General features: G+C 51.4%; 1 protein-coding gene across 3 annotated transcripts in view; it reads right to left on the bottom strand.

Moving 5' to 3' along the window:
• Positions 1 to 21,972, bottom strand: part of COL26A1 (collagen type XXVI alpha 1 chain) — a 230,443-nt gene that overhangs the window by 152,149 nt on the left and 56,322 nt on the right. For all 3 annotated transcript variants that reach the window (XM_055292681.2, XM_055292682.2, XM_055292683.2), the window contains exon 2: positions 19,493 to 19,615. In XM_055292681.2, coding sequence (XP_055148656.1) covers positions 19,493 to 19,615 — 123 coding nt within the window. The remainder of the gene's footprint in view (positions 1 to 19,492; positions 19,616 to 21,972) is intronic.

Raw genomic sequence — 21,972 nt, 5'->3', positions numbered from 1 at the left:
TGTATTTTTAGTAGAGACAGGGTCTCGCCATTTTGACCAGACTGGTCTTGAACTCCTGACCTCGGGTGATCCACCCGCCTCGGCCTCCCAAAGTGCTGGGGATTACAGGCGTGAGCCACCACGCCAGGCCTGTTAAAATTTTTTATAGAGGAGGGTCTTGCTATGTTGCCCAGGCTGGTCTCAAACTCCTGAGCTCAAGTGATTCTCCCACCTCGGTCTCCCAAAGTGTTGGGATTACAGGCATGAGCCACTGTGCCCATCTCCCAACACACTTGATATTCACATGTGCACACACTCACACACACTCTCACATTCACATGCTTGCCTCATTGCTGTGTTACAGGATGATGCTAAAATGGGAATCATCCGGTCACCATTTCAGGAGGGGTCCCAAAGGCTGAGGACAATGCCATAGGTGCCCACTGTCCCCAAAGTGAGGAGCTGCAGCAGCCATGCACGAAATACCATGCCCGGTAAAACCGGTTCCAGCAGCCTTAGCATCTCCACATCCAGGCTACTTAAAAGAAAGTGGGCCGGGCACGGTGGCTCACGCCTGTCACCCCTGCAATTTGGGAGGCCAAGGTGGGTGGATCACTTGAGGTCAGGAGTTCGAGACCAGCCTGGCCAACATGGCAAAACCCCGTCTCTACTAAAAATACAAAAAATTAGCCAGGCGTGGTGGTGCATGCCTGTGATCCCAGCTACTCAGGGGACTGCGGCAGGAGAATTCCTTGAACCCGGGAGGCGGAGGTTGCAGTGAGCCGAGATCGTGCCATTGCACTCCAGTCTGGGTGACAGAGCGAGACTCTGTCTCAAAAAAAAAAAGAAAGACCTAGAAAAAGAGAAAGGGCTCACAACCCTTTTGCTGCCGCAGATCTGCCAGCCAAAAGCAGGCCCAGCTGGGACAGAGAAGAAGCTTTCGTTTAGATTAAAAGTGGCAGTTTCAAAATTATTCCTGAAATGGTCTTCCGACTACGAGAGACCAGAAAAACTACAGAATCCACCCAGGGCCCAGGGAAGGCGCAAGGGCCAAGCTGCTGTTGTTTGACCCTGCTGAGCGCAGCTGATGCCAAAAAATCAGGTCCCTCCCTTAACCTCTGCACAATGGGGTCAGTGGAACCCTGGGCTCGGGAGTGCAAGCCTGGCATTTGGGCTCTGCCCCTAATTCACTAGACAACATTGCACAGGTACCTAAACCTCTCTGAGCCTGTTTCCTGGTCTGTATGATGAGGATACCGGGGAGACCAGGATGCCTGGGATAAGGCTGTGAGTGCAGGAGGGGTGCATGGAGGCTGGGTTTGCAAAATACAGACCTGACCTAATTCCTCCCAACCCATACCCTTTGGCCGTCCCCACTGTCATCCAGAGAGAGTCTGGGCTGCTCAGCCACATGTGCTGGCCCTCCTCTACCTGACACAGCCACCTCTGGCCCTCACCCACCAGGCGAGAGCCCTCCAGATGCACCAGACACTCTCACTTCAATCCATACTTGGAATGATGAAGATGGTAATGAGAACAATAAAAGTAGATATGATAGGCCAGGAGCGGTGGCTCATGCCTGTAATCCCAACACTTTGGGAGGCTGAGGTAGGTGGATCATTTGAGGCCAGGAGTTTGAGACCAGCCTGGCCAACATGGTGAAACCTCGTCTCTACTAAAAACACACACACACAAAATAGCCAGGCATGGTGGTGGGTGCCTGTAATCCCAGCTACTCAGGAGGCTGAGGCACAAGAATCGCTTAAACCTGGGAGGCGGAGATAGAAGTGAGCTGAGATTGCACCACTGCACTCCAGTCTGGGTGACAGAGGGAGACTCTGTCTTAAAAAAATGTATAAAATATATACATATAATAATAGCTTCAATTGCAGACTCACAGTGTACTGAGTGGTTTACATAAGCTGACTGAGAACAACCGATGTCATTATTCCCAGTTTACAGACAAGGAAACTGAGGCACAAAGAGGTTAAGCAACTTTGTCAAGGTGGTGGAACTGGGATCTGAACCCAGGCAGAATTGGTTCCAGAGCCCGGTAATACTAATTTGTGTTCGTTCAGTACAGGTGAACGTTTTTCCTCTCATCTGCACACAGGGACTGATCTCGGGCCCCTGATTCAGAAACTGAGCTCATCCCTCTGGAGATGCTCTTTTCTTTTTTCTTTTTCTTTCTTTCTTTTTTTTTTTTTTTTTAGATGGAGTCTCTCTCTGTCACCAGGCTGGAGTGCAGTGGCGCAATCGTGGCTCACTGCAACCTCTGCCTCCCGGGTTCAAGCAATTCTCCTGCCTCAGCCTCCCGAGTAGCTGCAATTACAGGAGTAATTTTGTATTTTTAACTTAATTTTAGCTAATTTTGGTATTTTTAGTAGAGACAGGGTTTCACCATGTTGGCCAGGCTGGCCTCAAACTTCTGACCTCAGGTGATCTGCCCGTCTTGGCCTCCCAAAGTGCTGGGATTACAGGCATGAGCCACCGCTCCTGGCCACAGTCTTTCCTGGCCCTTCATTCTGAATTCCATGGGCTTGGCCCATGCCGCTCTGGAACCTGATGGCTGCCAAGTCCAGGCATCGGGCACACCAGTAGGTGGCACTGTGTCACCATCCCAACGGGCCAAGACTCAGCTTGGTAGCCCCACTGCGTCTCACCTGAATGCCCAAGACAGTTTCCACATTTGTGGCCCATCTCCCCAGTCTTGGAAAAAAACCTGAGGGAGCCTGGCCTCCTGTCCCCATGAAGAATTGCCAGCCCCTGCTGCTAGGGTCCAGTTGGGCAAACTTTCTTTTTTTGTTGTTTTGTTTTTGTTTTTGTTTTGAGACAGAGTCTGGCTCTGTTGCCCCGGCTAGAGTGTAGTGATGCGATCTCAGCTCCCTGCAGCCTTCACCTCCTTGCAGCCTTCACATCCCAGATTCAAGCAATTCTCCTACCTCAGCCTCCTGAGTAGCTGGGATGACAGGCACACACCACCACACCTGGCTAATTTTTGTATTTTCAGTGGAAATGGGGTTTCACCATGTTGGCCAGGCTGGTCTTGAACTCCTGACCTCAGGTGATCTGCCCACTTTGACCTCCCAAAGTGCTGGGATTACAGGCGTGAGCCACTGCGCCTGGCCTAGGCAAACTTTCTAAAATGCAGATCCAGTTTAGGGACTGCCCTCCCTCAAAAACGAGGTGTACATATTTTATTTAACGTCTGTCAGCCTTGAGGCCGCACTCAGTTGAGGACACCAGGCTCCAAGAGGGACTCAACTTCCTCAAGGCTCCCTGCAGAGTCACCAGCCACATGATGGTGTCAACTTTGCTGCTTGGTGGGAACATTAAGGGCCAATCACAAGGTCCTGGCCAGGTGCCACACAGCCCTGGAGGGGGGTGGTGTCCCTCCTACCCCTAAGACTTTAACAACTCTTAGATTTTGGAGGCAAAAACAAGATTGGCCTCTGATGCCTGGATTCTCCCCAAGGTGGAGTGGCCCCATCCATCCATGACTTCCAGTGGTCACCAAGCCCACTCTATGGCCCACGGGCTCTGCCTGCTTTGATCTGGTGTCCTCCCTGGCCTCGCAGGTGACTGTTTTCCAGCCACACTGGTCTTCTCACAAATCTCCAGCATACCAGTTTCCTTACCTCTTTTTTTTTTCAGACGGAGTCTCGCCCTGTCGCCCAGGCTGGAGAGCTGTGGCATGATCTCGGCTCACTGCAACCTCTGCCTTCTGGGTTCAAGTGATTCTCCTGCCGGAGCCTCTCAAGTAGCTGGGATTACAGGCGCGCACCACCACTCCTGGCTAATTTTTGTATTTTTAGTAGAGACGGGGTTTTACCCTATTGCCCTCTTAGGGGCTGATCTTTCTTGATCTCTCTCCCTTTTTCTCTCTCTCTCTCTCGGTCACCTCCTCCAGGAAGCCTTTCTAAGGCCTCCCACCACATCTGCCTAGCACCCAGGAGGTACATATCACTATCAATCGACTGACGAGGGATCTGGCTCTCCTGGGCCTGTTGGCATCCCTTCAGGATGCAGAGCTGAGGCTTTTCCTGGGTGTTACATTCAGACTGGTGTGGGTCCAAACAAACCCCAAGGTGGGGTGGTCCTCCCAGAGTCTGTCAGCCAAAACCACCAGACTCCAGGAATGAGCTGAAGGTGGGGGAGCCCCTCACTGGTCCCTGGAAAATGTTCTATATGCCCATTTTAAGGATGGCAAAATCAGCTCAGGAAAGAAATGGGGCTGGGTGTCGTGGCTCACGCTTGTAATCCCAGTAATTTGGGAGGCCAGGACGGGTGGATCACTTGAGGTCAGGAGTTCGAGACCAGCCTGACCAATATGGGGAAACCCCATCTCTACTAAAAGTACAAAAATTAGCGGGGCATGGTTGTGCACGCCTGTGATCCCAGCTACTCGGGAGGCTGAGGCAGGAGAATTGCTTGAACCTGAGAGGCGGAGGTTACAGTGAGCTGAGATCACACCACTGCACTACAGCCTGGACCACAAGATTGAGACTGTCTAAAAAAAAAAAAAACAAAAAGAAAAGAAAGGGGAACTTAAGGGGGCTGTAGCCACTGAATGCCTGTGTGCTAGGCCCACTCACACCTGGGAGTATTACTGTTCCATTTTATGGATGAGAACACTGAGTCCACCAGAGAGTTTGCAGCATGTAGGTGCAGAGCTGGACTTGGCCCACACCATCAGGAAGTGGAGGAGCCAGCCCTGAACCTTCACCCCACCCTTGACTGCATATACCCCATCTTTCCACATATACCCCATCTGCCTCCCTCCCTCTTTGGTTCCCCCAAGTGATGCTTTTTTGTTGTTGTTGTTGTTGTTGTTGTTTTTACTGCTATTTTTTTTTTGAGATGGAGTCTTGCTGTGTTGCCCAGGCTGGAGTGGAATGGCATGATCTCGGCTCACTACAGCCTCCACCTTCCAGGTTTAAGGGATTCTCCTGCCTCAGTCTCCCGAGTAGCTAGGATTACAGGCATGCACCACCACGCCCGGCTAATTTTGTATTTTTAGTAGATATGGGGTTTCTCCATGTTGGTTAGCCTGGTATCGAACTCCCGACCTCAGGTGATCCGCCCGCCTCGGCTTCCCAAAGTGGGATTACAGGCGTTAGCCACCGCTCCCAGCTCCAAGTGATGTTTTTAAAGCAGAAATATCTTTGAACCTCTCCTAGCTTTTCTTCAGTCTCAGGACAAGGCCAGGTACAGTGGCTCATGCCTGTAATCCCACCACTTTGGGAGGCCAAGGCAGGAGGATCACCTGAAGCCAGGAGTTCAAGACCAACCTGAGCAACATAGCAAGACCCCCATTTCTACCAAAAATTTAAAAATTAGCCAGGCATAATGGTGCATGCCTGTAGTCCCCATGTACTTGGGAGGCTGAGGTGGTGAGTCCAGGAGTTTTAGACCAAACTGAGAAACATAGCCAGACCCTGTCTCTTAAAAAAAAAAAAAAAAAAAATTAGTGGGATGTAGTGGCACGTGCCTGTAGTTTCAGCTATTAGGGAGGCTAAGGCAGGAGGATCACTTGGGTCCAGGAGTTTGAGGTTGCAGCGAGCTGTGAACGTACCACTGCACTCCAGCCTGGGCAACAGAGTGAGGCCCTGTCTCTCAAAAGAAAAAAAAAATATTAGGACAATACCCAAATCCTAAGCCTAACCTTGTGGACTTCTGCCATCTGGCTACTGTATACCTTGGCCATCCCTCCTCCTCTCCTTGGCCACCAGCTCCTCCCCGCCCCCATTCAGAACTCCGCCCCCATTCGGAACTCCTCCCCCTTTCAGAACTCCGCCCCATTCGGAACTCCTCCCCCTTTCAGAACTCCGCCCCCATTCAGAACTCCGCCCGATTCAGAATTCTGCCCCCATTCAGAACTCCGCCCCCATTCGGAACTCCTCCCCCTTTCAGAACTCCGCCCCATTCGGAACTCCTCCCCCTTTCAGAACTCCACCCGATTCAGAATTCTGCCCCCATTCAGAACTCCGCCCCCATTCGGAACTCCTCCCCCTTTCAGAACTCCGCCCCCATTCAGAACTCCGCCCCCATTCAGAACTCCTCCCCCATTCAGAACTCCACTGGCCATGTGTGCTTGTGCTCTGTCTCTGCCCAAGACATGCAGCCTCCCAGAGCTCAGAGAAAGTACTGCCTCCTCTTAGAAGTCCACCCTGACTAGCCCACACTTAGTCCCTTCCACCCTACAGCAAGCTGGGCCTCTTCAATCTACACCCTCAAAGAATCCAGACTTCTCTTCTAAGCACTTATGATTGTACACCTGCGTATGTAATTATTTGTCTGACATCCCGCTCCTCCACGGAGCCACTGGCTGCACCACCTGCCTAGCTTAGGGCGAGGCACATCGTCTGCACCCAATGAAGATTGGTGGAAAGAACGAAGCATTCAACGAACAGGGTGCCTGGATGCAGTCTCAGTCTGGGAGTGGCTCAAGCCTGTAATCCCAGCACTTTGGGAAGTCAAGGCGGGCGGATCACCTGAGGTCAGGAATTCTAGACCAGCCTGGCCAACATGGTGAAACTGTCTCTACTGAAAATACAAAAATTAGCCCGGCATGGTGGTGCACACCTGTAATCCCAGCTACTCAGGGGGCTGAGGCAGGAGAATAGCTTGAACTCAGGAGGTGGAGGTTGCAGTGAGCAGAGATTGTGCCACTGCACTCCAGCCTGGGGGACAGAGTGAGATTCTGTCTCAAAAAAAAAAAAGCTGGTGGGGAGGGCTCCCCGGAGAAATGAGGTCCCCATCACTGGAAGTGAGTAAGCAGAGGTCTTGGCTCTCTGATCTCTAAAGTGGATGTGCCCAAAAGCGTCACGAGGTCCTGCCTCGGGCGCGGGGGGACATTGCACCATCCAGGGATCGCCTGCTCAAAACGACTCTGCCAGCCCAGAACCTTGCCTGGGGGAGCCAGGTGCCCCTCCCTCACTGGGCACGTACCCCTTCTCAGCCTCCATGCCTGCCCGCCCCCGACTCCTCCCCTGGCCTCCACTTCCTCACTAGAAACCCCCACCAGGAGAAACAGATTGGGAGGTTCTGAGTCAGGCTGGAGACTCAACAGGAAACGAGAGTGGAGGTTTCAGAGCGGGAGGCAGGGGATTATTAATCTCTTGATTAATAGCCGCGGGCCAGTGGGGAGGGGAAAGGGGCTTCCCACTGCCGTTCTGAGGCCTCCAGCCTCCTCAGAATCCAAGCTAGGCGCTCCCAAGTGCCAGACGGAATGGACAGTGGGCCCAGTGGGCAGGGTCTTCTGCCAAACCTCACCTCACCCTCTGGCCCAGGGTGACAGTCCACCTGGGGGCAGTGGCGGGGTGGGGGGCGCAGTGGATGCAGCCCAGACAGGCCCCCACTGGTTGGGGTGGGCAGCTGTGGTGAGCTTCTCAACCCAAACAGTCCCGCTAAGGAGGAGAGGCAGGGAAGAAAGAGCATGTTTTAAGAAAGCACTTCAATCCAGGACTTTGTGTTGCTTTGCGGGCATCCGTCCTGAACAGCAGGCGACCCAACCAGAGGGGGGAGGCTGGCAGGCAGGGGGCCGTCTGGCAGAGGGGAATGAAGGAGGCAGACGAAGCCCCAGAGAGTTCCGGCAAACCCCTCTGCTCAGCACATCTGGAAAAGGTTGGCTCTAATGCCATCAAAGGACTCCGAGGGGCCTGGGAGACAGCCAAGGGCAGGGGAAGCCCGGCCGAAGAAAACTTAACCCCCCGAGTCCCTGGGACTTGTCCTTCTAAGTCTATCAGGCCCCAGAGCCCCAGCCTGTCGCAGCCAGCAGCCAACCGAGGGGCTTAGGAGGGGGCTAGGGTGGCATCAGTGACGCCTAATGTCTGTGACACCCAACATCCCCACTACAATGAACAGAGCCCAGCCGGGGCTGTGATCCACTCCAGAGGAAGGCAGGGGGGGTTCTCTCTATTTCCCAGGATGGGAAACTGAGGCACAGAGGAAGGAAGCATGGTTTGTGCTGTCTGCCTTTGAGTCCCCGACCCTGGCAATAAAGTCACCCAGTCCAGTCCAGTCTCCCAGCCAGCAGAGAGGGGATTGGCCCAGGGTGCCTGCCTCCAGCCAGGGGCTTCCTCCAGGGCCAACTACATGGCCTGAACAGCTGTCTTCTTTTTTTTTTTTTTTTTTTTGAGATGGAGTCTCGCTGTGGCCCAGGCTGGAGTGCAGTGGCACAATCTCAGCTCACTGCAACCTCTGCCTCCCAGGTTTGAGCGAGTCTTCTGTCTTAGCCTCCTGATTAGCTAGAAGCAACCGCCATCACACCTGGCTAATTTTTGTATTTTTAGTAGAGACGGAGTTTCACTATGTTGGCCAGGCTGGTCTCGAACTCCTGACCTCAAGTGATCTGCCTGCCTCAGCCTCCCGAAGTGCTGGGATTATAGGCGTGAGCCACCACGCCCGGCCCTGAACAGAGCTCTTTCCTCCCCACCAGCATCTCGTCCCCTAGTGAAATCTCCTAGTCCCCCAGGTCTCTGCTAAATGTCACTCGCAAGGGAGACCCACAGACCAGGTCTCCCTCCAATGCTGTGAGTCTTTGACGAACATGTCCTCCCTGCGTCAACCCTGTACACACGAGGAGAGGATCGTGTTCTCTCTACACACTAGTGCCTGGCCCTTCACTGCTCAGACAACATTGAATGAACAATCGAATAGATGAACACATGATCTGCAAACCCCAGGTAAGGTCACTGTCCCCAGTACGCCCAACTGGAGCAGACAGGTGCCTGCATTCTTGTCCACATCACGCTGTTGACTGGGCACCCTGCCTCGCACCCTGTCCCTATGCTTACTAGTGAGCATTAGTTTTGAGTGCCGCCTTCTCTCCTCACCAACACACTCACTGACACACACTACAACACTCCAATATTATTAAAAAAAAAAAAAAAAATCAGGCCAGGTGCAGTGGCTCACACCTATAATTTCAGCACTTTGGGAGATAGAGGTGGGAGGATCACTTGAGTTCAGGAGTTCAAGACCAGCCTGGGCAACATAGTGAGACCCTGTCTCTACAAAAAATAAGAACAAAAAGAATTAACCAAGCGTGGTGGCATGTGCCTGCTACTTGAGAGGCTGAGGTGGGAGGACCATTGGAGACCAGGAGTTGGAGGCAGCAGTGAGCCATGATTGTGCCATGAGAGACCCTGTCTCTACAAAGAGAGAGAGTGAGAGAGAGAGAGAAAGAGAGAGAGAGAGAGAGGAGGGAGGGAGAAAGGGAAAAAGAGAGAGAGGTGGGGCGGGAGAGAGAGAGAGAGAAGGAAGGAAGGAAGGAAGGGAGGAAGGAAGGAAGGAAGGAGAGAGAAAGAATGAGAGCGAAAGAGAGAAAGAGAGACAGAGAAAGAAGAGAAAAAAAGAGAAAGAAAGAAAGAAAGAAAGAAAGAAAGAAAGAAAGAAAGAAAGAAAGAAAGAAAGAAAGAGAAAGAAAGAAAGAGAAAGAGAGAGAGAGAGAAAGAAGGGAGGGAGGGAGGCAGGGAGGGAAGGGAGTAATCAACAGATGGGAAAATCCACAAAGAAAATGGTTGTATTACAGATACCTATTTTCCTTTCATCTCACAAGAAGAGGAATGCATTCATTTAATGAACATTGTTGAGCACCTCAATGTGCTGGTCCATGTAGTAAAGTTCTGGGAATAATGAGACGAGGACAGAGCATCCCGCCTTCAAGGCACCCCCAGGTTGGTGGGAAGAGTCAGCCCGGAAATCACTTTCAGTGTTCTGTGGATCCCCCTGCATGGTCACCCCTGCTGTGGGCTTCCCTCCTGTTGCTGCTCTGATAGGGCCCCCCTCTTTCTCTGAGCCACCCTGCTCGGCTTCTCCAGCGCTGGTCCCTGCAGCTGTCCTTTCCCCGCCTGCCCCAGCCTTTCTCCCCTTTCTGAGGATCATTCTCAGTGGTTTATAAGCATCACTCCCCAAAAACTGCATTTGCCAAGGTCTCCAGTGATCCCAAACCCAATGATTACTCCTCTGCCCTCATCCTATGGAGTGTCTCAGAAGCATTTGGGACAGTGCATTCTCTGTTCTGCCCTCCCTCTGGAAACACCTTCCAGGACACCAGGACGACACCTGCCTCCCCTCCTAAGCCCCACCTATAAGGCTGGGATGCGCAGGACTCTTCTGAGGCCAGTATCCCTTCTCCATTTATTCATCTCCAAGGTCACCTGCAGTCTCATGACTTTATTTATTTATTTTTTGATGCAAGATCTGGCTCTGGTTGCTCGGGCTGGAATGCAGTGGTATGATCTTGACTCACTGCAACCTCCACCTCATGGGCTCAAGCAATCCTCCCATCTCAGCCTCCCGAGTAGCTGGGATTACAGGTGGCCACCACCATGCCCAACTAATTTTTTTCTGTTTTTAGTGGAAACGGGGTTTCACTATGTTGGCCAGGCTGGTCTCAAACTCCTGGCCTCAAGCGATCCACCCACCTCAGCCTCCCAAAGTGTTGGGATTACAGGCGTGAGCCACCACGTCCGGCCCAGTGGCATTCTTAACCATAATAAAAGAATGCATTTCTTGACCAGATACGGTGGCTTACGCCTGTAATCCCAGCACTTTGGGAGACCGAGGCGGGTGGATCACCTGAGGTCAGGAGTTCGAGACCAGCCTGACCAACATGGCGAAACCCCATCTCCTCTAAAAATACAAAATTAGCCAGGTGTGGTGGCGCATGCCTGTAATCCCAGCTACTAGGAAGGCTGAGATAGGAGAATCAGTTGAACCCGGAAGGCTGAGGTTGCAGTAAGCTGAGATCGTGCCATTGCACTCCAGCTTGGGCAACAAGAGTGAAACTCCATCTCAAAAAAATAAACAAAAAAAAGAATGCACTTTTTGCTACCAATGGCATCTTAGGATCTCTGAGATACAATCTGCCTCTCGCTCTGGCTTCTTCCTGGAACTCAGCCTCCTACTTGATACCCTTTCCCTGTGGATGGCTTGCAGGCAACTCAACTCAACCAAAGCACAGCTGCCGGCTCCCACCTCTCATGCCTGACATCCTCCCGGTGTCCCCATCTCAATAAATGGCATGCCCTGCCAGCCACCTGCTCAAGCCAGGAATTTAGGGTAGTCCCTGAATGCTCCCTGCCATTAAGGGACCAGACATTCCTGTCATCTCAGCTTCCAGAATACCTCATGGATCCACCCACTTCTCTTCATGTCCTCAGATATCCCCCTAGCATGAGCCACCATCATCTCATGCCGGGCCAGTGTCCATTCTTCCCACAGCAGCCAGGGATCTCTTCAAACCCTAAATCAGGATGGCTGCTCATGCCTGTAATCTCAGCACTTTGGGAGGCCAAGGTAAATGGATCGCTTGATTTCAGGAGTTCAAGCCCAGCCTAGGCAACATAGCAAGACCTCATCTCTATTTAAAAAATTATAAAATTGGCCAGGCGTGGTGGCTCACACCTGTAATCCCAGAACTTTGGGAGGCTGAGGTGGGTGGATCACCTGAGGTCAGGAGTTTGAGACCAGCCTGACCAACATGGAGAAATCCTGTCTCTACTAAAAATACAAAAAATTAGCTGGGCGTGGTGGTGGGCATCTGTAATCCCAGCTACTCGGGAAGCTGAGGCAGGAGAATCTCTTGAACCCAAGAGGCAACTGTTACAGTGAGCCAAGATTGCACCACTGCACTCTCCAGCCTGGGTGATAAGAGCAAAACTTCATCTCAAAAAAAAAAAAAAATTATAAAATTAGCTAAGCATGGTGGTGTACACCTGTAGTCCCAGCTAGTCGGGAGGCTGAGGCAGGGGGATTGCTTGAGCTCATGAGGTCAAGGCTGCAGTGAGCGATGATCACGCCATTGCACTCCAGCCTGGGCAACAAAACGAGACCCCCATCTCTAAAACAAACACAAAATTATCACTAGGTATAGTTTATTCCAGGATTGCAACATTGCTTCAACATTTGAGAGTTACTCAATGTAGTCATCATATTAACAGCCTAACGAAGAAAAATCACATGATCATATCAACCAACGCAAAGAAAGCATTTGGCAAAATTCAACATCCATGATTTAAAAAAAAAAACAACTCTCAGAAAAATAGTTAGGGGAAAACTTCCTTAATTTGATAAAAAGCATCTTTGAAAACCTTACAGCCGGGCATGGTGGCTCACCTCTGTTAATCCCAACACTTTGGGAGGCCAAAGCAGGAAGCTCCCTAAGCTCAGGAGTTTGAGACCAGCCTAGGCAACATGGTGAAACCCCATCTCTACTAAAAATACAAAACTCAGCTGGGCATGGTGGCACACGCCCAAAGTTCCAGCTATTGGGGAGACTGAGATGGAAGAATTGCTTAAGCCTAAGAGGTCGAGGCTGCAGGCTGCAGTGAGCTGCAGCCAGTGCACTCCAGCCTGGGCAAAAGAAAGAGACCTTGTTTCAGAAAAAAAGAAAGAAAAGCAAAAAGAAAACCTTACATTTAATATCATCTTTAGTAGTAGAATGTTTTATTGTGAACAAAGGATTCTCTTCACACTCACCAGTCTTATTCAACATAGTGCTAGAAGTCTAGCCAGTATACAGGCAAGAAAATAAAATAAAGGGCGTACAGGCTGGGCGCAGTGACTCACGCCTATGATCCCAGCACTTTGGGAGGCCAAGGCAGGTGGATCTGAATCAATTATCTTTGGCTACAAGTATCAAAAATAAGGGTGATGTCAGTTCAAGGTTGGACAGGCAGTCGCTGGGTAGATGTAAATATATTTTTGTGCGTGTGTAAGGTTGTGGTGGACTTTGTGCAAGGTTGCGGTTTTTGCAGTCTTTTGTGGTCGTTGTGTGTGTGTCTATGTGTCTGATTCTCTTCATAGCTTACCCATGCTTTGGCCTCAGTCTGCCTTCCCAGGGTTCTTATTACAGCAAGGCTCAGTGCAGGACCTTCCCCTGCAAACCTCACATCCCCTTGCAACAACCTCTTGAGGCAGCCCTTCTATCACCACCATCTTAGCACTGGAGAAACTGAGGCTCACAGGAAAAATGTTGGCCAATGAGACATCCAGGGAAATCTGCTAGGGGTTCTGGAAAAGGCTGTCCTCTATGATAGGAGAAAACTGTGTCCCAACCCCTTCCTCTCTTTTTTGGGACACTGTGGTGTGAGACGTGATGCATGGAACTGCTGCTGCCCTTCTGTGACCTTGAGGAGGGTCATGGTGGAAACACAGGTGTGGGTGGAGAGTTAAGTCAAAGGATCCCAGGATCTTCATGGCTGAGACCTGGCCGCCTCTCCCAGATAGATTGTGAGATGAATATCCCCCCGTTATTGAAGTTTCTTTTGGTAACGTCATTTATAGTGATGACACAAGCCATTATGAGCCATGGGGAAACCAATGCAGAAGACAGACCCTGCCTCAAAGTGCTCCCAGGAACCTTCCGAGCATCTCCTACCCAGGCTCTGCTCACTCTGGGAATTCTACTCAGCACACAGACTCTTGCAGCAAACAGACTCTTAAGAAAACTGAAAAACTATGCTAAAAAATTATGCTGGCCTGGTGCAGCAGCTCATGCCTGTAATCTCAACACTTTGAGAGGCTGATGGGTGCATCACTTGAGGTCAGGAGTTCGAGACCAGCCTGGCTAACATGGTGAAACCCTGTCTCTACTAAAAATACAAAAATTAGCCAGGTGTGGTGGCAGGAACCTATGGTCCCAGCTACTCGGAAGTCTGGGGTAGGACAATTGCTTGAACCCAGGAAGCAGAGGTTGCAGTGAGCTGAGATCACACCACTGCACTCCAGCCTGGGTGATAGAATGAGACTCCGTCTCCAAAAAAAAAAAAAAAAAATTATGCTAAGAAGCACAAGGGGCCGGGCACGGTGGCTCACGCCTGTAATCCCAGCACTTTGGGAGGCTGAGGGAGGCCGATCATTTGAGGTCAGGAGTTCGAGACCAGCATGGCCAACATGGTGAAACCCCATTTCCACTAAATATACAGAAAAAAAAAATTAGCCAGGTGTCCTGATGCACACCTGTAGTCCCAGCTACTTGGGAGGCTGAGGTGGGAGGATCACTTGAACCTGGGAGACAGAGGTTGCAGTGAGCCGAGATCACACCACTGAACTCCAGCCTGGGTGACAGAGTGAGACTCCATCTAAAACAAAACCCAGAGTTCTCTGACATCTCTGATCTGATTGCATCCTCCTAACCTAACCATTAATTCAGTAATGCTGCTTCATCTCCTGCAAGCCAGGTATTGGGAACACAGCAGCCAATGAGACAGTCCCCAACCTCCTAAGGCTCCCAGACTAGCAGACAGGGCAGACGATGAGCAATCTGGCCAGGGAATGAACACCGCCTCCCAGGTTAAAGCGATTCTCCTGCCTCAGTCTCCTAAGTAGCTGGGATTAGAGGCACTTGCCACCATGCCTGGCTAATTTTTATATTTTTAGTAAAGACAGGGTTTCACCATGTTGGGCAGGCTGGTCTCGAACTCCTGACCTCGTGATCCAAGCATCTCAGCCTCCCAAAGTTCTAGGATTACAGGCATGAGCCACTGCGCCTGGCCAAAAAATTTTTTAAATTAACTGGGCATGGTGTTGTGTGCCTGTAGTCCCAGCTACTCAGGAGGCTGAGGCAAAAGGATTGCTTGAGCCCAGGAGTTCAAGGCTGCCGTCAGCTATGATCACACCACTACACTCCAGCCTGGGGGACAAAGGGAGATCCTGACCTTTATAAAATAAAATAAAATAAAATAAAATATCACTCCAGCTTCTGTGGAGACAAGGAGCTAGAGCGGGGCGGGGTGGGGAGTGGGGAGACCAGTGAGATGGCTGCCACAAACCAGATGCTTCATATAGGCAAGGCCAGCAAAACCGGGACCTGAGACAGGAATGCATATGGAACCCCAGGTGACCAAAGGATAATGCTGCAACCTGCTGTCATCTTGCCTCTCCCTGCCCAGACGGCAGCCCCGAGGCCACAGACAGAGGGTGTACACCCAATTCTAGCTCATTTATGAGTTACTAGAGAGAAAGAAAAGTGTGTTAACCCCTCCTTCCCTAATAAATTATTAAATTTTTTTTAAGACAGAGTCTCGCTCTGTCGCCCAGGCTGGAGTACAGCGACACAATCTTGGCTCAGTACGGCCTCCGCTTCCCAGGTTCAAGTGATTCTCCTGCCTCAGCCTCCTGTGTAGCTGGGATTACAGGTGTGTGTCACCAAACCTGGCTAATTTTTGTATTTTTAGTAGACACATGGTTTTACCATGTTGGCCAGGCTGGTCTCGAACTCCTGACCTCAGGTGATCCACCCACCTTGGCCCCCCAAAGTGCTGGGATTACAAGTGTGTGCCACCGCACCCAGCCCATTCCGTAGTAAAATATAATAACAGCAGAAATTATGACAATTAAGATCAGCAATTTGGGATTTCTCTAAAAGAATGAAAATTAAGTTTTATTATTTTATTTATTTATTTATTTTCAGACACAGTCTCACTCCGTCACCCGGGCTGGAGTACAGTGGCACAATCACAGCTCACTGCAGCCTCGAACTCCTGGGCTCAAGCGATCCTTCCACCTAGGCCTCCCAAGTACAGGTGTGCACCACAACCCATGGCTAATGTTTTTTTAAAATTTTGTAAAAATGGGGTGGGTCTCACTGTATTGCCCAGGCTGGTCTCGAACTCCTGGCCTCAAGCGATCCTCCTGCCTCAGTCTCCCACGTAGCTGGGACTACAGGTGTGAGCCACTGCCACTGGCCAAATTGTTTTAATTAGCAAGGTTCCCACTAGTTAGATGTTGTAGGCAAAGGGGAGACTTATGACAAATTCACGTCAGCCCTGACTGAATAGTCTGTTTTCGCCTCCGAACTCCAAGGAGTGGGTGAGAACTCCCTGGAAAGTCAGTGAACACACACATCGAAGACCCTGGTCCTTCTTCTTCTTTTTTTTTTTTTCGCAATGGAGTCTCGCTCTATCGCCCAGGCTGTAGAGCAGTGGCGCGATCTCAGCTCACTGCAACCTCCGCCTCCCAGGTTCAAGCAGTTCTCCTGCCTCAGCCTCCCAAGTAGCTGGGATTACAGGCATGTGCTACCACACCCGGCTAATTCTTTCGTATTTTTAGTAGAGATGGGATTTCACCATATTGGCCAGGCTGGTCTCAAACTCCTGACCTTGTGATCCGCCCACCTCAGCCTCCCAAAATGCTGGGATTACAGGCATGAGCCACCGCGCTGGGTCCGACCCCAGTACTTCTGAAACATTGTTCAGATAATTACTTAGGTGGTAAAGGACAGAACAATTGTGCAACATTAATGATCACTTGAAAATTTTTCAGTCCAGGTCAGTGATTCAGGGGCTAGCTTGCCAAGCTTTTCTTATAGGTGCATTATTTTATTTTTCTTTCTTTCTTTCTTTTTTTTTTTTTTGAGAGGAAGTCTCACTCTGTTGCCCAGGCTGGAGTGCAGCGGTATGATCTTGGCTCACTGCAACCTCCACCTCCCAGGTTCAAGCAATTCTCCCTGCGTCAGCCTCCTGAGTAGCTGGGATTACAGGTGCCCACCACTACGCCCGGCTAATTTTTGTATTGTTAGTGGAGACAGGGTTTCTCCATGTTGGCCAAGCTGGTCTCAAACTCCTGACCTCAGGTGATCCACCCACCTCAGACTCCCAAAGTGCTGCAATTGCAGGCGTGAGCCATCGCGCCCGGCTGCATTATTGTGTTTTGATAGTGTAACAGCTTTAACTTGTTGAGATCAGGCATGGTGGTTCACACCTGTAATCCCAGCACTTTGAGAGGCTGAGGCAGGAGGATCCCTTGAAGCCAGGAGTTCAAGACCAGCCTGGGCAACATGGCGAGACCCCTGTCTCTACCAAAAAAAAAATAATTAGTGAGGCATGGTGACGCATGCCTGTAGTCACAGCTACTCAGGCTGGCGCAGGAGGTTCACTTCAGCCCAGCAACTGAACGCTGCAGTGAGCATGATTGCACCACTGCACTCCAGCCTGGGCAACAGAGCACGATCCTATCTCCAAAAAGAAAGAAAGAAAGAAAGAAAGAAAGAAAGAAAGAAAGAAAGAAAGAAAGAAAGAAAGAAAGAAAGAAAGAAAGAAAGAAAGAGTAGGACAGCCACTTCTCCAACAGAGCTCTGAGCCAAAGCCCAGCCTGTCAGGGTCACAGACAGATCAGACTTCAAAGACTTTTCTTCTCAGAAGCTGTTCCCAAATCAAGAGGCCATGACCTAGTAATCTGAAACTCCCTGCTGACGAGAAAGGCAGGAGGGTCTTGGAATTTAGCTCCCGGGGAAGTGGGGAAGGCAGGGGATAGGGAGTGTCTGTACCCTCTGCTGAAAAGGAAAAAGCTTTCTTTTTTTTCATTTTGGACCCACTGGCCATCTCTCTAGTATAGCATTTAAAAGCAGCCTTTTTTTTTTTTTTTTTTTTTTGAGATGGAGTTTTGCTCTTGTTGCCCAGGCTGGAGTGCAATGGCACAATCTTGGCTCACTGCAACCTCTGCCACCCGGTTCAAGCAATTCTTCTGCCTCAGCCTCCAAGTAGCTGGAATCACAGGTGCCTACCACCACGTCTGGCTAATTTTTGTATTTTTAGTAGAGACTGGGTTTCACCATGTTGGTCATGCTAGTCTCGAACTACCGACCTCAGGTGATCTGCCTGCCTCAGCCTCCCAAAGTGCTGAGATTACAGGCGTGAGCCACCGCACCTGGCAAAAGCAGCTGTTTCTAATAAAACTGAAAATGAATGACATTCCATTTACCTAGCCATTCCCCTTGCAGAATGACCTGTATCAAAAACACTTCCATGCAATAGGGACCCCAAGTGAAGCATCTCTACTATTAAGGAAGAATGAAAACAGGAAATCACCATTTGGCAAACACCATAGCATTAACTGTTGCAATATGATAGTATGATGAGAAACAGGATGTTCGTATAGGTTTAAAATGTCTCCCCACAACATACATATAAAGGACAAAGGGAAAGATAATTACGCAACAGTGGAGAAACCTGGTAGATATCATCGTAAGCAAGCGATCAAAGTTAACATCACCAGTCACGAGACGTAGCAATCTCTTTTTTTTTTTTTTCCAGGCTGGAGTGCAGTGGCGCAATCTCGGTTTACTGCAATCTCCACCTCCTGGGTTCAAGTGATTCTGCTGCCTCAGCCTCCTCAGTAACTGGGATTACAGGCGCCCACCACCACGCCTGGCTAATTTTTGTATTTTTAGTAGAAACTGGGTTTCGCCATGTTGTCCAGGCTGCTCTCAAAGTCCCGACCTCAAGTGATCCACTCGCCTCATCCTCCCAAAGTGCTGGGATTACAAGCATGAGCCACCGCGCTCGGCCAAGATTAATTTAAATCAGTAGACTTGGAGTAAAGCAGGTTGCCCTCTATAATGTGGGTGGGCCTTGTCCAATCAGTTGAAGGCTTTAAGAAAAAGACTGACTTCCCCAGAGGAAGGAGGCATTTGACCAGCAGCCAGCCTCCCATCTCAAGCTGCAACAGCTGTCTTCCCTGGGTCTCAGCCAGCCAGCCCACCCTGCAGGTTTGGAACAATCGCCAGTCTCCATAATCATACAAGCCAATTCCTTACCATTTCAATCTCTCTCCCACTCTCCCTCTCCCCCAACTCCTCCTATTGGTTCCGTTTCTCTGGAGAACCCTGACTCAGGCAAAATGTCCCATTAGGGAGGGCACAAAGGAGGGGAAGGGATTTGGAGTTTGAGGACAGTGGCTCCACGGGGCTTGGGGTAGAGAGGCCCCAGGCTGGGCAGGCTGTGGGGAGAGTGGTTTGGGGAAGCCAGTCCCTGGAGCTAAGCAGGGCCTGGAGAGGAGGAAGAAGGGAAAAGAAGGAGAGTTGGAACTTTGGAGACCCTGAGTGCTGGTGTCTGACAGCAAGATCTCTCTCTCTCTGCGGATGCTGAAGGGTCCCTGAGGCCTGTGGTCTGGTCAGGGCTGGTGAGAGGGAGGAGCTGGTGAGAGGGAGGGCCTGGTGAGGGGTGTGGCTGGTGAGGGGCGTGGCTGGTGGGGGCAGGGCTGGTGAAGGGTGGGGCTCATGAGGGTCAGGGCTGGTGAAAGGCAAGCCTGGTGAGGGGCAGGTCCAGTGATAAGTAGGGCCAGTGAGAGGGACATGCCTGGTGAGTGGGGCAGTGCTGCCAGGGGTGAGGCCTGTGATGGATGGGGCCAAAGACAGGCTGGATTTCCAAGGTCATTGTAGCCCCTCGTTCCAGCCTGGAGCCACAAGGCTGGCTGGTTCCCTCTTCAGCCCCACCTGGCCTTCCCCGACCTTGGATCCCATACCCCACTCATCTGTGGTGGTCTTCTGTCTGTCAAACACCCACTGGGTTGTGTGGTTCTGTTGCGGTGGGAGCATGTCTCTGACATCTTTGCACACACACATATATACACACACCCATGCCTTATATACAGAAGGTGCTCCATAAATGCATGCTCAGCCTTTGTCTGTGAGCACAGCCCAGCCTCTCCCAGAGCCATCCTGGGACTGGGTTTGTCCGAGGGAATGGGAGGGAAGGGCAGAGTGGGCTAGCCCGGTGGCCTTTACCTTACGAGGTTGGCGCAGGGCCCTGGCCACCGGCAGCTCTGGTACACGCGCTGGACCACCGTCTCCGAGCCATTTTGTACCTGGCAGGACACCGTCCGTGTCACTGTGTGATGACACCAGTGCCTGTGAAGAGAGCAACAGTCACATGAGCCCTGCCTGTTCCCAGAGCTGCCAACTTCGGGTCAGGGGATCGTGCTGGACAGGGAGGGGCCCCCACAAACCTGGGGTGGAGGCTCACTCTCTTGGATGAGGGGCCCACTGAGACCCTCTGTCTCGGTCTGAGGGGAAGAGAGAACACTTGCAACCCTTGGCCACCAAGCCTTGGCATCATTCCCGTCACTGACCACTCAGTGTGGAATTGGTGAGAAAAACTCAGCCCTGCCTGTGGAAATCTCACCCTGGTGGGGAGAGGAGATGACACAGTCCATAGGAACAACACGTAACAGGTTCCACCACGTGCTGAACGCAAGAGCTACAGGAACGGAGCAGGGCAACTCGCCCAGCAGGCCCTGAGGCCACTAGCTGAGTAGTGCAAGATAAGTTAGGCAACCGACCAACCGACCAACCGACCAATCCACCAACCGACCAACCCGTCAACCGGCCAACTGACCAACCGACCAACCGACCAACCCACCAACCCACCAACCAACCAACCCGCCAACTCGCCAACCAACCAACCCACCAACCGACCAACCCACCAACCCACCAACCCACCAACCCACCAACCAACCAACCCGCCAACTCGCCAACCAACCAACCCACCAACCGACCAACCGACCAACCCACCAACCCACCAACCGACCAACCCACCAACCCACCAACCCACCAACCCACCAACCGACCAACCCACCAACCGACCAACCCACCAACCAACCAACCGACCAACCGACCAACGTGCAGGGGCCATGAGAGAGGACGAAGCCAGCAGGGGAAGCAGCAGTGTAACAGGCATAGAGCGGAGAGAGACCACGGCAGGTCTAGAGACTTGCCTGCAATGAGAAGTGGCCAGGCCAGGCACAGTGGCTCATACTTGTAATCCTAGCACTTTAGGAGGCTGAGGCAAGAGGATCTCTTGAGCACAGGAGTTCAAGATCAGCCTGAGCCACATAGTGAGACCCCGCCTCTACAAAATAAAAATTAAAAAATAAGCCCAGGCGTGGTGGCGCACACATGTAGTCCCAGCTACTCAGAAGGCTGGGGCAGGGGATGGCTTGAGCCCAGGATCACAGTGGCTATGATCATGCTACCGCACTACAGCTTAGGCAACAGAGTGAAACCCTGAAGAGAGAAGGAGAGGAGGGGAGGGGAGGGGAGGAGGAATGAGAGAGAGAGAGAGAGGGAGAGAGGGAGGGAGGGAGGAAGGGAAAGAGCCAGAGGAGAGAGAGAGAGAGAGAGACAGAGAGAGAGAGAGAGAGAGAGCCAGAAGTCTGAAGGAAGGGAAGGAGCCAGGAGAAAGGAAGAGATATGACCTGCCAGGCTAGGGAATAAATGCCTTCAGAGTACAAGAAGCAAGGGGCAGCAAGCTTGGGCAGTGGAGAGGAGGAGGGAGGAAGGGATGTACACAAACAATACGGGATCAGGTAAAGGTGCTCCCACCTCCTCCTCCCATCCCCATAGCCTAGAAATTGAAAATTGAAAAATAAGTCCCTGGCCGGGTGGTGGCTCAGCACTTTTGGGGGCCGAGGAGGATGGATCACTTGAGCCCAGGAGTTTGAGACCAGCCTGGGCAACATAGCGAGACCCCATCTCTACAAAAATATTTGAAAATTACCTGTGGTAGCACACGCCTGTAGTCCTAGCCACTCAAGAGGCTGAGGCAGGAGTATCACTTGAGCCCAGGAGGTTGAGGCTACAGTAAGCTGTGATCATGCCACTGCACTCTAGCCTGGGTGACAGAGCAGGACCCTGTCTAAAAATAATAATAAAATAAAATAAGAAAAATAAGTCCTCAAAGGCATTGGAAAGAGAGAAGCAATGGGCCAGACATTTGGAGGGGTCCCTAAGAGACAGAAAGTAGATGGGCCCACATTGAAGGCAAAAATCACAGCCAGAAACACACAAAAGAGGACCGGGGCTGAAGCTAGGAGCCACATGGGGGCGCACATGCAGATGAGGAGGTAGGGAGGGACCCAAAGGTGACCATCAGAGAGATTGGTTAGGGGACCACCATAGAAGGAGCTGGACAGGTAGGACCCGGGTCCTTGTCCCTGCTGGTTTCAGGAATCAGGCATTGGAGGCTGAGTGCGGTGGCTCACACTCATAATCCCAGCATTTTGGGAGGCCAAGGTGGGAGAATCGCTCGAGACTAGGAACTCTAGACTAGCCTGGGCAACATAGCAAGATCCTGTCTCTACAAAAATTATATATATACGGCCGGGCATGGTGACTCACACCTGTAATCCCAGCATTTTGGGAGGTCAAAGTGGGCGGATCACCTGAGGTCAGGCGTTCGAGACCAGCCTGGCCAACATGGAGAAACC

This window comes from Symphalangus syndactylus, chromosome 9 (assembly GCF_028878055.3).
Source record: "Symphalangus syndactylus isolate Jambi chromosome 9, NHGRI_mSymSyn1-v2.1_pri, whole genome shotgun sequence".
Taxonomy (NCBI): domain Eukaryota; kingdom Metazoa; phylum Chordata; class Mammalia; order Primates; family Hylobatidae; genus Symphalangus; species Symphalangus syndactylus.
Note: the sequence above shows the minus strand (reverse complement) of the source record. Positions and strands in the feature narration are given on the sequence as shown.